Below are 16840 nucleotides of genomic sequence, written 5' to 3' on the forward strand. Positions count from 1 at the left end.
GGTGAGATTACTCGTGTGGTTATGGTTTCTACAGCATGTATTTACTGTGGCTGCTGAACACGATGAAAAAGCCAACTGAAACTTAGGTAAAGCTCAAAGTTGCTCTCCTTGCCAACAGCCTCGTTTCACAGGATTCTCCTTTTCCACTCACACTTCAGTTTTATCAAATGTGGATTTCCTACCTCACTGCCTTACAACACACATTGTCATTCATCATCTGTCCCCCTCTCTCTTAGAACCAAAGGAGAAAGGGTCACCAAGCACACAGCTTGCTCAGGAGTGCTGTGAAGAAGAAATCCTTCCAGACTGAGTTCAGGAATGAGGATTTTTTTTCCTCTAAATTCTTCACACAGGCTGTTCAATATTTGTTTAAAAATAATTGAAAAACAGAAGTACACTGCATTCCCTGCAACCTACACAAATAAAGAAAATGTCTTTTAGTTCATAATGATATATAATAGATCAGCAAAAGTCCTGGATTGCATGAAAATACAATCTATAAGGAGAAATAGGATTAGGTCTACTCCCATATAACAGTTTTTATGACATTTAAATGAGCAGCTGTGGTTCTCGAAGGAAGTGTTATAGCATTCTACATCTGCATAAAAACTGAACAACATACAGACTCTTTGAACTCACTGATACATAACCTTATGGAAAAAGCTCCCTGAGAAAATCTGTAAGGCATCACTTGGTTTTCCTTTAAAAATCTTCTTTACCAATATCTGACATGAATACAGGTTCAGACTTAAGGAAATGAGATATTTAGATGACATATGTCTTTTATCCTGTACTGGATAAAGAGAAGAAAATATTCCATTACTGTATCTGCCTGCTTTGTTTATTTAGGTATCATTCTAGATATGCTTTAGTACAAAGATGAAATAATATCACTGAGGTACATTTTAATTCTGCATAACAAGTCAGTAATATGCACTAATATTAAGAAACAAAGTTGAGATTTTATATATGGAATTTGGATGGATTGACGTGTCAGTTTTAGTCTCACACCGCTCCTTGTTTGTCCTTACCTGCTTCTTTGCTGATAAAAAGGGTGTCATGGATGTGTTAATTTTTATCTTCGCAAATAACAGTTTAGGTGAGCTAGTGTGCATCAGTAATGGCAAGACATGCCAGAGACTAGCATCAGATGCTCTGGGAGAAAATAGTGGCATATCCACTCTCTTCTTCAGAACACATCCATCAGGCAAACTCTTTCCTCCTTTTTTGTGTAATTTGAGTTTAAAGGAGAAAATGCAAAATAATAACCTCACTAGCACTAGGTGCAAGCAAGAACAAAATGTGAGACACTGGACAGACAGTTTAATATCCCTTTCCTTAAAGGTAAGGTTTTATTTTGGCTTGCAACCACAACAGTCAGAGCTGAACATTTATTTATATGTGTGCATGCTTACATTTATGTGTTTATGTGCAAGCATGTGTATCTACGTATATAACTTATTTAGGCACATATAAATGTGCATATATAATTGTACACATGTATGTGTATAAAAAGACTCAGTGTGGCATAGTACAACAATGGAAAGTGGCAAAAGGAATTATCTTCCATAAATCCAAGAAATAATCAAACTTGTTTTTCCACAACTTTTAGTCTCAAATACTTCTCATACTTTGCTGGTATAAATTGCCTTTTCCTGCATGTCCAGCAGTGGCATTAGAGTGGGAATTCTCCAGTGAAATATGAAGTCTCCCAAGGACTGAATGTTATTCTACCATTAGTTATTGGTGACAGTCCCTTGCTTTTGCAACTTGTGGTCTCTTACCATCATCACACACTTTACATTCACACACTGTGGGCATCCCACATGTCTTTCAAGTACAGGTGTGACCCTGCAGATTTACAGCTGCTGTAGACTGAAGACATGTCTCAGTGAGCCAAAGCAGCTCTGCCCTTAATATTACTGCATTCTGTCTTTGCCCAGTTCCTGCCAGAACAAAGAAAGCAACATGCTATTTCACACAAATGAAACTCCTTCCATTTAATTTCTTGGAGCTCAACATTTTTAGCCATAAGAAAGTAAGAGAACGATCTCATACCCTCCTTTCCTTGCCCATGCTCAGATTATTATTGAAGGGCAAGGAGGGAATTTAGGGTCTGTTTCACCACTACTCCACCAGTATACATTAATATATACATTGCAAGGTGGGAAAAAAGACACCTTTTAGCTAAAATAGCCATTTACAGTGCTAGCCAGATGCACTAAAGTGCACTTAAAAAGGTGAGGGGGGAGCTAATTTCTCTCTTCCCTTCTGAGGAGCAGCACGACATGGGTAGGCATTCCCAAACCCTGATGATCCTAAGGGTATTTTCCAGCCTAAATGATTCTATGAGCTGTTCTCCACTCCACTCCTAGAATGCATGGTTCCTGTGCCCACGCTGAGCTGCACAAACCACAGCTGAGCCATTTGCAAAAGAGACTCAAGTCCCCTGTGGGAACAGTGAAGAGAGGCCTGTCCTTGGGAAGACTTCCATGCCCATCTTAGATACCTGAACCTAAATGGATATGCATTTAGGCTATTTTGCATAGCTTCGGAATAGCTGGAAGGTAATCACCACCACTACCAGTGCTAGTACTGTGTTTAAATCATTTATTTGTCTATATATTACAACAGTGACTTCTTCAGAGTAAATGTTGTTCCATTGCTGGACATTCCTGATGCCCTACAAGATAAGTCCCAGCATTCAGCACCCTCAAAGAGAAAAACACATGTGGTGCAATCTAGCCTGAAACCCTGCTTCTCCTTTCAACAAATAAAGTTGTGTTTCGGTGTCTTTTAATGTTGCCTCTGTTCCTATCATAAGCAGATACAATGTAAAAACTGTTTTCCCATCATGATAACAGTCTTACCTGCTAATTTGAACATTTCAAGAAAGTTGCTAGATTTAGATCCACAGAAAGGATATTATAAATATTAGTAGGTACAGTAGTAGGCACATTCGTGCCTTAGGAGTTTGCATTAATTTGAAATATAAACAACCACTAGTGAAGTTTTATGTGATTTTAGATATAGCAGTCTTAAAATACTTCATTTTATTATTTTCTAATCTCTGCAAAAAAAAGCAAACAGAAGACATGCTTTAGACCAGGATGGACTGAATTTTGGAGAAGTAAAGGTACTTCACTGCCTGGAGAGACAAATAAAGCTTGAGGCAGCTGCAGCCTGTTACTCAACTAAACATGTGTACATCTTACTCAAAATACATTTTTATTACTCTATACACCTTTTCAATTGCTTGGAAACCAATAAGCCAACATTTAACATAGCACAAGGAATATTAGGGTGGCTTTGAATGCAGGGAAGATGCAGGACTCTGGTAAGACTGCTCAGCTTTGAGGGCCAGTAAGGAAGACTCTACAGTGGGAAGAGAATAAATGGGTAATTGTAGGCTGCAAACAGCCAGGTCTGGCAGAAGGGTGAGGTGAGGAAAACCCAAGACCTGGGCAACGTAGACATGAAACCTGGAGCCAGCAACATGCAATGGGCAACTCTACAGATGAGTTAAAATAAGAGAGGTAATCCTGGACAACAGCACCCAGCAAGGCAGGGTGGTCCAATTGGCCAGGAGAGGGGTGACAAATTCGTTGGGTTTTGGTGAGGTGGCTCCTGATGGCCAAAGGGAGAAACTGGTTTTGTGCAAATGGCGAGGCAGACAGTGCCAAAGATGTGATCCTAACCAAGCCACCCACCACTGCAGAAGACCAGGGCAGACTGGGGAGGACTGCAGGGGACACATAAGGACAGAAGGTGAGACTGTGAAACAGAAACCAAATCATCAACCAGGGATGCAAAAAGGGAGCCATGGCAGGTATTCATTTAGAAAGTCAGAAGAAAACAAAGCAAAAAGCAAGACTGAAAGAGTAAGGTGAAGATGTAATTAAAAAGAAAACAAACAAACAAACAAACAAAAACAAACAAAAAAAAGAAGAGGGCAAGGTCAGTGGAGATTTTGGTGAGGCAAGCATCAATAAAAAGCAGGGAGCAAGGAATCTCTTGACATGGCATCAGAGACAGAAAAAATGTATTAACTCAGGGCTGCCAGCTGCATCCCTTAAGGAAACCAAGAGTAGCCTGGCAGAAGTCTTTGAGGATGAAGCAGTGGAAAGGGGTTTCAAGGATGAGGGTACAGGGGAGGAGCAGGAAGCAAAAAGGAGACAGTGGGATCTTGATTTAAGCCAAGTAGCTAAGCACAATGTGAAGAGTCTGAGCACTCTAATAATATCACTTGACTAAGCACCTTCCTGAGTCAGGGCTTGTTTCAGGAGCCTTCTAGTCAAAGCCTGGAGAAGAAGTTGTGTAAAACTCATGGAACAAATGGAGGTTGAGCACACAGAATGGAAATGAAATAAGAACTTCAATGTTGACCCCAGAAATTCTTCTGAAACCCTCTAACTGTGACCTGTCACCTCACTTCACGGAGAAAGCAGGAAAATGTTTTTACTTGCCCTACACTCTGATTTCCCACACACAAGAGATCATTTTCATTTAAGCATCTACATTGTTTTGCCAGCACTTCATGTTGCATAAAAATCAAGTAACTTCAGCTTCCTGCAATGCAGTGCAAGCGTCTGAACTTCTCTTCAGTAGCCAGAAATGCATCCATTAAATGTGTGAAATGCTAAAGGTAACGGTGTCCAACAATAGAAAACGAGGCAAAAGGAATTTAGACCGACCTCGGCAACCGGTTTGCCAAAATTATGGGTGGATGCTAGGGTAAAAGGACAATTAATACAGGGACAGATGGCTAAGCAAAAACAAAAGCCATTATCTAAAACCTGGCTAAGGAAAGCTTAGCAACTGATTGTTTAACAGAAGCAATTAAAGAACTTGATTATATCAATAGTTTGGATTCTAAGGAATAAAAATATGGAGGACTTGCTGCCATTTGTGGCAGCATTAAATACTTGCTGTGCTCATGTTAAATACGAAGGTGTACACATTTTACATATAACGGGCATTTTTCATCCCTGTTCGAGGGTGCATTAGAAAATGCAAACAAACTTTAAACTGATAATAAAAGCTTTACTGACTTGTTGAGCCTTAGAAACAGGGTAACAGGGTAGACTGTAACAGGGTTCTGAGATCAATCTGTTGCTCAGGAGACCCTGCTGAAGTACGACAGTGTTTCCCTTCCATCTTGATTCCTCCCCCAACACATGCAAGCACATACCTCTGGAAAACTGTACTGGGACAAGAAGGCCAGTGCTTTGTCTGTGTCCCCACACGGGCGGAGGGTTACTTCAGAACAGCAGCAGCATTTTCAGAAGGTGCCCAACTTGACTGATGGCCACCATGGCGCAAGACTTGGGAGAAAATCATGGGATGTGGCCTGAGAGCAGGCACGGTACTGCACAGTTAAGTCACTCTGCCCTGTACACCAGAGGATTAATTCCAGATAAATGTCTGAATCTCTATCTGCAGCCTCAGAACACACGTTGCTCTCTCAAGACAGCATGGCACAAAAAGTTGCACAAGTCATGAAAATGTAGCCTTCCATCAGCTTTACACAGCACAAAACGATAGCTATATGTGTCTGCCATCACTGGCTCATAGGAACTGTTTGAACCAAGAGGCCTTATTCATACAAGCAATCCTTAGTCCTTTTTCCATCCTTACCCGTACTTTAATTATTTCACTAACAGACTGACATCCATTGTTTCAACATATCGCGTCTCCATGGTGGCACCATCGGTTTGCAATAAAGGTTTCTTTAAGAACAGAAACAGCTTCTTAATTTTGTTATTAAAAAAAGTTAATAATTACAGGAACACTGACAGTGTTGCTATAGTTACGACTATATCAGCCTTTCACTTACAACACCCTGTTTTCAAGGGTCAATAACTCAGTTGTCAAAAATCCCACTGGGCAGAAGCCTGACACACATCTTAGACATACATTAAACAAATGCATAAATAAAAATCAGCTGTTTCATGCTTGTGAACACTCTGACTCAGGCTAGTCTTTCCAGGTGATATTTTGAGGGTTTCTTATATATATATATATACACTTTTTGGCAGGTTGATAACCTTTCAGGTGCCTGTGTTGCTGGCTGCTGCCAGAGGAAAAGGAAGAAGAGGACTGCTTTTTTCTTCATGCATTTCACCCCCCCACACACACACCAGAAAGGAAGCAATTCTGGATGTGCCCACTACGCTCTCAACAAAACTTCCCAAGGATTTTTAGGCACAAAAGCTTCACGCGCATGTGCAGCAGCTGGATTACCACAAAGACCATAACGGCCCTAAGAGCCGTTACGGTATATCAAGTGAGTAAACCGAAAACTAAGAAGGATTTACACAATGACCATAGTGGCTCCCTGGGAGCCGTTACGGTCTATCAGGTCAAAAATCCACTTTTTAAAGAGCGCCTAAATATGTGTATACCCAACAGGGCCTTGAGTCTCCGGAGCGACTATCACACACGCTTTCAAAATGAGCCAGGGAAGAGAAGAGAGATTACACCAAACAACGAAATAGAGATTTTTTTTTACAATAAATAAAAGATATATCATGCAAATTCAGAAGTCCTATATGTAAAGGGAAAAAAGTGCATGTTTAGTTGAGAAATAGGATGCAGCACTATTTCTTCATTGTCAAAACAGGTCCTTTTAGTTTGTTTAGTTTACTTTAAACGAGAATTAAATGAAAAAGGAAATTTCCCACCAAACCCAATTACTTCTTAAAATAAAAGTTAGGTTTCACGAGGTATAGAAATACTGTCATTGCCGCTGGGTTCTCAGGTGCAGTTCTGCGGCATTTCAAGTCTCCAGCCGCTGTGCAAGTTAGTAACACAGTTCAGCTTTGCCTTTCTTTATTTCTCTCCCATTGTGTCAGAAAACAAACAAGTTACTCGAGACAGTAATTTTCTCTGTAAAAGTCACCTCTATTTTTTCCAAAAATAAATCTGCAATAAATCATAAGCCTACTTACTTTTTCTTCTTCCCCTTCCTTTACAGGCCATATTTGTTCCTGTAGCAAACCTATAAGAGAACACTTTCTCTCTATGACCTGAGATAACGGTAATGTTGAAAGAATGGCCTCACTTGTCAAAGATTAGAGGGCTGTCTGCAGCCTACACTCCTCTTTACTAGAGCCAAATAGGCCCAATAAATGCTAATACTCAGCATGACGCATCGAGAACGCTAAGCCTCAACACTGACTAAGAAGAAAGTATCACAAATTTACTGAAATTATCTATAGCACAATAGAGAAGAGAAGGAATTAATCAAAGTCTCTCTCTTAATGCAATGCTTGATTGAACTATCCCAATCCCTTTTTAAATAGGATAACCTAGTGGCAAGTGACCCCAATGACACATCCTAGAGAGGTACACAAGTACCACTTGTTCGATTTTTTTTCTTTTATGACCTCATTAAGAAGGATTTTGAAGATTGTTCCTGAATATGAGAACAAAGTGTCTGAATATATCTCTAGCTTTTCATGTCTTTAGCCTTTTGCCATTGAAATGGCTTCTGAACAAGTGTTTATAAACTAAGTATGTGCACAAGCAAAAAAAAAAAAGTCCTTAAAATGAAACTGAGTAAAGCTGCCTTTTCTCAAGTGCAAAGACTAGCTAAGTCTCCAAGAAATGAGAAAGTTTTGCCAAGACGAACTCATGATCGAATCTACCCCCCGCCCCGTTCTCCCTCCCTCTCCTTCCCTGCTATAGACCCCATTAATTAGATTTGGCGGCAATTTTCCCTTCCTTATCAGGGAAGACAGAGTCTGCCAAATCTGGTAGTGTGAAAATACTCCATCGCCAGTAACGTTTTTTCCTAAGTGTTTGTTGATTCCATGCTTGGATTTAATATAGAGGATTATATTTTATAACCAGAAACAAACAAACAGATTTATAACTGAAGACCGAAAGGCAAACAGCAAAAAAAAGCAAGCCAAGTACTGAACCTAAATGTAGCACTTTTATTGACTTCTTAGAAACCAAATAACCTGGCATATTAGTGTGTGCATTCTGCAACAGACATTCAGCCCCATTGTACTACTTAGAAGAGAATAAAAAGAAACCCTACTGTTTGAAATCCAGCGGAACATCCCCACAACAGAGCACAACTGTTCCCTCATGCATGAATGGGAAGGAGATGAAAGAAAAGATGGACTTCTGAGGTACAGCAAAAAACAAAGACAACAAAAGTGCTGATCATGAGGGAATGACACAACTCATTGCTGCAAAAAGGATGAGAGAAAGGAGCTCAAACAATGGTGCAGACAGCTAAGTGACATGTAGAAGAATTGAAAAATCTACAGAAGTGTCTTTTCTTTCCACACTTGACGAGAAACAATTAAATGTTGGTACATCTGTCATAAAAAAGATAACTGAAACCTGTTACCATCATTATAGACGGTAACTTAACTACCAAAACTGTAACTGTCCAATTAAATGTTGCCCCCTCTGTTATCTACACCACTTGCTAAAATGAAAAAAATCCCTTTAATGCTTGTGATGATTTACTACCAGTGTAGCAGCTACAAGCCACAGAGCTGAAACTGGCATATTTTATAAGGTAGACATTTAGACTGTAGGGTACCTACATCTACTTGTACACACACAGATGGGGGAAAGCAGGCACACAGGAGTGCATGCAGGCTCACATGCGTGAGCGCACACATTCATGCACACACTCTTGCACACCCACTAGCGAGGATGAATCCTGCAAGCAGATGAGGTTTTTGATAAGGAATCCAAAAAACCACGAATAATTGCCAGAAGCCTCACTAGGTGTTTACCCCCTGAACATCCACCAGCCTGCAAAAACAACGCTGTGCTGAACTAACCCATCGACTGTTGCTTTTTGCTTTGTAACACGCGACATCCCACAAAACTGCAAAGCAGTTATTGACCCTGTCAGAATACCTGATTAATGGATAAATGCTGTAATTGATTAGCAGAGAAGTGTGAATTAAAACAGAATACAGCATCAATAATGAGCCGCTGACAAAAGGTAGCTGACATAAAATGTAAAATGGTAGTCTGCAGCCATAAAATGTAAAATGGTAGCCTGCAGCCATATCTCATCAAAGACATGCATTTCTTAAAAACAGAAGGAAACACCACCCCTGAAAAAAACCCCACAAGCGCAGTGTCCTGTTCTCCGCATTCTTTAGGCTTTTCGCTTGGTAATGATTAAACCGCCAGCAAAATGTTATGGGAACTTCTCGTGAATCCACCTTCATGCATCAAACCAGGCAAGGCAGTTAAATGCCTCCATTATCCTCTGCGCTTCTCTAGCCTTAAAGAAATGCGCTGCTCTCCATTTTATCCCGGTGATCTGTGATTTTGGAGCAGCGCCTGATGCACCCAAAGCTGCCTTCAGCAGAGTGAGCAGGCAATCCCCCAGTTCGTAGGTACATCAGGGAGCCCCACACCGGTGTAATGCTGAAGAGACAACTACAATCACCACATTGTTAAACTCGTTTTCCATTCCCTTGAGGGCCTTAGGAGGACAAATGATCCCACTTTTGTTCCTTTTCCTTTCTGATTTAATCCTACTCTAATGCCCTTCATTATGCCTGACATTATATGAAATAGATTATATAGATTTTATATAGCACCCGCAAACACACATGTGATGTTTCTCCACTGTGGGAATTCAAGTTTAATAACGCAGTGTGAGAAGCACTGAGTTGCTTCTTTTCATGTCACCTGTGTTGGTCTTCCCATTATTTAGGCACTGTGCATTATTACTCTGTGCATTAGGCAAGTTGACTCACCTAATGTAATGCCATCAGACATATCAAAGCTGCTCTGGTACAAGCAGAAAAAGAAAACATTAGCTTGAGTAGAGCACTTAATGCAATTACGTTGCTCTGACTTCCTGAGCTAGCTCACTCAGAAGTAATTTAAGCATTTCTACATGACATTGCATTGTATCCAGCAAACATAGCCTCTGCTCAAAATACTTCTTGCTACAGGGTAAAGCTCTTGGAAGCCTCTGTGTTGTACTTTTCCCCCTTTAAGTTAAATACCAGAAGCTGTTACACTAAAGATACCTGCTTGTAGTTTCCATATGGAAAATACAAATAATGAAAAGCAAGAACGGCATTACTATCTTGTAATGACTTTGTCCAAATTGTCTTTAATCTGATTTTGTCAATTTGATGACTGTTTTACATTCCTCTGCAAAATATAATGCGCTTTTTGTAACAGGTCTACAAGCTCATAGATACATATTCAAGATATAATCACTCAGAAATCCATGTCTTTTCAGGTAATTCTTTCTTTTTTCTGTCAGCTAACCATGAGCTTTATTTTGGCTGCAGAATTGCTTTTCTGCTTCCCCTGTTGCTTTGGGACTGCTCCTTTTCAGTGTCATCATGACTTTTTCAGTTTAAATGATTTCCCAATTCAGGAGTAAACTTCATCCCACCTCACACTAGTAACTTAAATCATTACTTTTGTAGGTTACCCCTACGATCAACCAAGAGAATCACACACGTACAAAGAACAAGTCATCTAGCAAGCAAGCTTGGTATTTTTGGGATAGAGGACCTGCCCTCCTGATGTGCCTCCTTCCCATTACTGACTGTAGAAGTTTCCCCAACAACTTGCACTTTCAAAGCTACAGCTACAGTTTCTCTTAGCACTGTATTGCAGTGCCCTCCATCCCCAGCAGCTGTTTGTGAGGAGCAGGGATGAAGAAACAAAGTGTGCTCTGATGGGTCCCCACCCCACTGCAGAACATCTCCAGTCCAGGATGAGCCCCCTCACAGGCATTTCTTTGTCCTAAAACATGACTGGACAAGAGGAGGGGCAGGTCACTGTGTATATGAGCATGTCCCAGGGAAGGGGAGCCGGGGTCCTCTATTGCCTGTGCTGCCTGAGAGATCCTGCTCTCCAGGATTGTACCTGCTGTTTTCGAGAAAGCTGAGGCATAGGTAAATTCTGGTCGTGTAAAAAGCCATTGGTATTACTTTCTTGCTCAGCTTCAACACAGCAAATGGCCTGATGACTTGGGCCTTTTTGGAGTGGCATGTTTGAACCTGCTTAGGGTGCTGGTGTGACTGAGGCCAGATCTCACTGCCTAGGCAGGTGGGGTGGCACTGATATATCAGAAAGCACTGATTTTTTAAGAATGAAACAAGGAGACAGCTATTCCTTGGAATAACTGCTTTACCTACCTGGCTGCAGGGGGCCTGCTGGTGCTGGATCCTGAGCGCTGGGGTACAGCTGCCCATAGCCCTGATGCAGAAGCTTGCAAACAAGAATGGGAGAGCTCACACCATCTGCAACCATGTAGAAAACACCAACACCCTACTGCTTGTTATCAAACTCAGAACAGTTTGGGTTCTTTTTTTTTTTTCAGGTATTAAATCTTGCCTCCTTTCCTCAGATGTTTTTATATTGTACTGTAAAATATGAAACCTGGTTTTAACCTGAAAGCGTAACACATGCTTCCAGCGGCCCAAAAGAGGAGCCTACCAAAAAAAAGTACCGAAAAGAGACAAAGTTCCATCAATTTCAATGGAAACAGGATTAGGCCCTTTAACATTTTTGGTTGGTTTTTTTTTGTTTGTTTTTTTTTGGCAGGGAAGGGGAGAGCCGAAACTCTGGCAGCTGAAGGTTCAGCTTGATCCCCAGGACTTTTAAAGAAGACATTCTTCTCCACGGCTATTGTCAGAGCTGGAGACAAAACAAGTAGAGGCCCTTTCAGCTTCTGAACTTAGCCAAAAAGCCATTTGTAACTCCTGCGGAGCGGTGCTTTCATAGGTCAGGGCAAACTCCATAAAGATTTTCTCTTGTTTTCACTCTCTTTCGGAAGATCTAGTTAGAATCCAGAAAGTCAGCTCAGAAATTAGAAAAAACACTTCAGCACATTACAAACAGTGGTAGAAGGATCTCTAAGCACATTGTTTTAATGACAGTTTTCTGATTCAGAGTTATATTTTTCTGGCCTCCACACACACCTACAGTGGTCATTGCTTCAGACATTGTTCTCCATGAATTTTTGGTTGTTTGAGTCTTTAGATATCTTGGTGTATGGGTTATAAAGCAGTTTTGGAGTCTAATATTAGTTTATAGTCCCTTAACATTACAGACCTGCAACAGTTTTACAAAAAGCATCTTAATACCAATCAGTAGGTGCTAAACTTTTCTTCCTAATAAAATACAATCAAATTGGCCAGATGAGAGGGGTGCAGGAAACTACAAAGGAAACGCCAAGGTAACAGCCTTGCTCTGTTTTTGTATCCGACCAGTGGGGCCAACTCAGTTTCCTGGAGTATACATCTGACTGCACCATAAGGGCTGCTTGAGTGTGCAGTCTTTAACTGAAATAGTGATTCTAGTACCTGGGGGACGAGATCCTCACCTAAAAATACCTGCCCTCCCCCAATAAACACAACTGGAACTATTTGCTATGGAAAAAAAAAAGGAACAAATCCTACAGAATGGAACAGTATAAAAGGACATGCAGTCAAATAGAAAAAATGAGAGGTACAAAGTGTGATGGAAGGACACCAGAGCCATGTAATTAGTATCAGAGCAGAAAACAAAAATGAGCATTTTATCAATGTAGAACATTTTAGACCCCCCCATCCACTCTTCCTGATAAAACATAGCTCCCATAAAAACTCCATTTATTGTCATGACTGAATAGAAAAAAAAATAGCAACAAAAAATTGTCATTAGCTAACTTATGGTCACATTTAAAGAGAAGCATCTTGTTTAGATACACCTTGTCCCCATGAGAATGCATGGTAAAATCAAAGATGTTTTCAGACAGTGGTGTATCCAAAGCCTGCTAAACCCAAACACAATCTCTAATGTGTGCAGGTGTTGAACAGTTACATTGGTACACAGAGGGATTGGCTGGCCTATATTCATGTTTACAGCAGTGGTGGATGAGTTACATTTGAGTGAGTTAGAATGTTTTCCTGGTGCTTTTGCAAGGTGAAAATACATACCTTGTTTCACTCCAAGAAGCATTCCGCCTTTTTAGCGTATTATTTTCTGTCAGTCCAAAGCATAATAGGTTGCCCTACATTTGATGTATTCCATAATTTCTTTAAAGCACTTTGAATACTACCTAGAGACGTTGTCTATCATTAATTTGCACTCACAACTGAGGACATGAAAGAATAGCTCCAGAGATACAGAGAAGTTACACCATGTACAGCAGAAGGATGCTTCACAAACAATTTTGGAATTGGTTGTTGTTTGTTTTTTATTACATGGGTAAATTAGGGTAGCTAAATCCTGCAAAATGAGGCCTGTTTCTGAAAACATCTGAAGCTCTTAATTCACCAGCTGAAGTCACATGGAAGTGAAGACAACCATTTGGAAACAGGAGTTTCTGTTTCTAGAAGGTTACTGCGGATGAAAACTTCTCACTGCGCTTAGGCAAGCATCAGCCAGTTTAAGAAGCTGCTGGTGTGTGTGCACAAGTTAATCTAAAGTCATGCAAGGGTGTTTTCTATGTAATACTAATGAAATACATTCCAAAGTTATAGATATGTAACATGCATTTACAGGACTTAGGCTAAATTGACATGTATGGTTACCTATAATGCTTAGCCCTTATACTGGAAATGTTTCATGCAGTATGGATCTTTTTAGCTTACCACAGCTAAATGTAATCAGTAAAATGTGTTTCTTTCCCACATTCAGCTCTCCCTCCACTTTCAGGGTAAGTTGGTTCAAGAAAACACTTTTCTCTGCTACACGCACACACAAAGATTTAACACCCCTTTTTCAAAGAACACAGACATTTGGCATAACCCAGCATAATGACCAGCATCTTTACAGATTTTGTATTACACAAATGAGATGGATTTCTGCCCAGTGGAGTTTATAGCAAAATCCTGTGCTGTAATTCCACCCTGGCAAATCTCTTTAGCATGTAGCTATCAGTGTCATGAGATGCAGTAAGATAAGAGGTTTTTCCAGGGTTATTTTTTGTTTGATTGGGTTTTTTTTTTAATACTGTGTCTTTTACTTGTGTACCATAAGATTTATATCTGTATAAAGTCTACTCCCAAAATAAGCAAATAGGAAACTTGGTGACTTTGTTCTAACCTCCTCCTCCCTGCTGCCAAGAAAAAAAAAGCTTCCAGATGAAGTCTTTCTCAATGGGTTACTTAGTTCACCGGTGTCAAACTCAGTTCACTTTTAATTACTGGCCTCTGAAAAAATGCCAGAGCAGGAAAAACAGTTCAAAAAGTCTTTATAATTAATTCCCTGTTATTCAATTCTGCATTAGTGAAGTTCAAATGATTTTCATATTCTGCTTGTAAATTGGAAATTCCAACATGAATGGCAACTGCTCAGTCCTCATGCAAACCCTTCTGCAGTCACAGGGCTAAGCCTGGATGGGTAGTCTCAAAGGGGTGCCAAATATTCTTTAACCCAACGGTATTAGCTTTGTGGTATAATAAAGTGAGTTGCTCTTAGAGTCAGCTGCAAACTGGAAGTCTTTTTATATTTCATCTTCAGGTCAGCGTGCTCACCTTTTTTCATGACTTGTGGTGATCTATCTACTTTTCATATTTAATGTGAGTTCCACATGAGCAACATAAACCTTTTTTATGTTTCTGTAGGTAAAATGAATCACACAACACTCCATATAAAGTTTTGCTTTTTAAAGTCGTCCATCTTTTAGGATAAGACATAAAGATATCAAGTTGAAAAGAAGTACAAAGATCTTAGTAAAAACCACAGGGATTGCAGAAGATTGTTGTCCCTAAAAATGGTGTGAAATTAGGATGCCTTCACTCCTTTAAAAATGTAACAACTTCTGATGCAGAGGTTAGGTTTTTTCCTAATATTCCTACCTGCTTCTAACCTGAGTGTGGCAGATTAGTACTACATACTATGCTACCCTGGTTTGTACCAGACAGTTCTTAATGACTTTGAAATAGTTTTAGTCACACATACTCTGAACCTGCCACTTGCTTTCAATATTCCCATAGGACTCATGCAGGCTCCCAGGCCCTGGAGCCATGCCCAGGGCAAGGAGGGAGCTGCAGCAGGCACAACCTGCCATCCCGAGAGATGCTGCTCGCCGTTAGCCCTTTCTCCATGTTCAACTCCCTGGGTGACAGCCCAAGGCTGAAGCAGAGCCCCAGGGACCCTGGCCGGCATCTCCCCCATCCGGCTGCTGGAGAGGGATGCTGAGGGGAGGCCAGCCTGGCGCCCCGGCACGCTTATCTTCTTCCGCCCGCGTGTGTGGATGCCAACTCTGGCATCCATAAAACTGGGTTACATCAAACGGACCAACCGCCGTCATCTCCCCGTTATTACCCCGACACAAGCACTGACAAAAGGCCGCTGCCAAGGCCTCTGCTGACAGGCGGAACAATAGCGGCAACAAAGGCCTTTTCTGCCTGCGCAGATGACATAAATCTGATGCTATAACGCCGGCGCGACTTCAGCTTGCTCCTTATTTATTTATTTAATAAGCCACTGTCATCCATCTCAGGAAGGTGGCTTCCAAACTCCAAATTAATCAAGCCACTGAATGTGAATTTCCATATTGCTCTGCCAAAGGTCTTCTCCACATCAATTGCTGGGAGAAGGCCCCTGTTGTGCTTTGGTGTATTGTGCGCGGCGCTACTGCTTCTGCTAAAAGCCACTCTGTTTTTAATAAACATGCATTGTTCTTTTTGTAGTAAATCCAGGAAATAATACCCAACTGGGAATTTCGGTGCAGGCTCTTTCTGTAGCGTAAGTGGAGCGGTGGATGCATTTTCATGTCTGTTAGTGTTGTGATGGCTCCATTTGTTACTGCTTGGAAGGTATTTCATTTTGCAAAAATATAAATTAAGCAAATATTGAGGCAATGTTTTCTTGTTTATCTTGGAAAACCCCAAGCTGTGGCCACTGATCCAGCATTTCTGTGTTGGTCACATCACTTAACCAACAGGAGGGTCAGCTCAAGGTGCCCCGTGCTCAGCCATTTACCCGACTGCCAGAGCATGATCTTCCGGAGCACTCTGAGTGAATTACCTCAGCATTACTGAATTCAATGAGATAAAAAAGCCACTGACTTAATGGAACCAGGATTTTGTTTGTCTGCCTTTAAAAATTCTTCAGTTAACAAAATATCAGGTCTTAAGCCTACACGAGTTACTTGTTTCCTTTAGGCAGGCTGTGAAGAGAAAAGGCAGCTCCCCACAGGACAGTTCCTCATCACTTTCTCAGTGATGGGATGAAAATCATGATTTCTTCCTCTTTAATACACACCTACCACCCTGTGTTGTATGACCTGTACCACCTCACCTGCTGACAGAGGGCAAGCAGGAGGATGGCAGCCTCAAGACGGCAGGATTCAAACAAGAAGGGTGGCTCCTGGGTGAGGTGGTGACCAGAGGGACTTGATGCACGTGTGACTGCAGCACAGCCCCATCGATGGGTTTGATTCACAGTCCAGCCACTAGAAAAGTGCTCCTCTGTGGTGTAACAGGGAAGGAAAGCAAGAGGTGGGTCAACATCTACCTCCTACTGTAAGAGTAGAAGGAAGGTGATAGGACTCTTCCATCTGCTTTACTTGAGCATATATTCAGTGCTTTCCGGGTCTTACAGATGAGGCAACAGATCTTACCTAACCCACAAGAGGTTATTTCAATTCCTAAAGATGTGGAGAAGTCTCCTTTCACAAGTTATTTATTTAAAAATGTTTATAGGGAGTTTTCACTAGAAACTGAAGTTGAAGCTTGTCCATTTATTGATGATGAATGATCTTTTGGAAACAAAGCATTCAAAAGGCTTTAAATAGTGCAATTAAAAATCCCTTCACCACTCAGCCAGTCAGCTTCCTCATTTGCACAAAATTTTAGTAGTGTTTTCAGGAATAAAACTGTCTCTGAAT

General features: G+C 40.9%; 1 protein-coding gene across 6 annotated transcripts in view; it reads right to left on the reverse strand.

Moving 5' to 3' along the window:
• The window catches only part of CLYBL (citramalyl-CoA lyase), a 170410-nt gene that overhangs the window by 93387 nt on the left and 60183 nt on the right, over nucleotides 1-16840 (reverse strand). For 4 of the 6 annotated variants that reach the window (XR_009724879.1, XM_061349299.1, XM_061349298.1 and 1 more), the window contains exon 2: nucleotides 11154-11258. The exons of the other annotated variants lie outside the window; for them this stretch is intronic. Coding sequence is in view for 3 of the 4 variants with exons in the window: in XM_061349299.1 (XP_061205283.1) it covers nucleotides 11154-11258 (105 nt within the window). In the remaining variant the exon portion in view is untranslated. The remainder of the gene's footprint in view (nucleotides 1-11153; nucleotides 11259-16840) is intronic. 6 annotated transcript variants of the gene reach the window in all.

Source organism: Neopsephotus bourkii, unplaced genomic scaffold, assembly GCF_033783945.1.
Source record: "Neopsephotus bourkii isolate Nb327-2 ecotype Australia unplaced genomic scaffold, CSIRO-AGI_Nbou_v1 NB_398, whole genome shotgun sequence".
NCBI lineage: Eukaryota > Metazoa > Chordata > Aves > Psittaciformes > Psittacidae > Neopsephotus > Neopsephotus bourkii.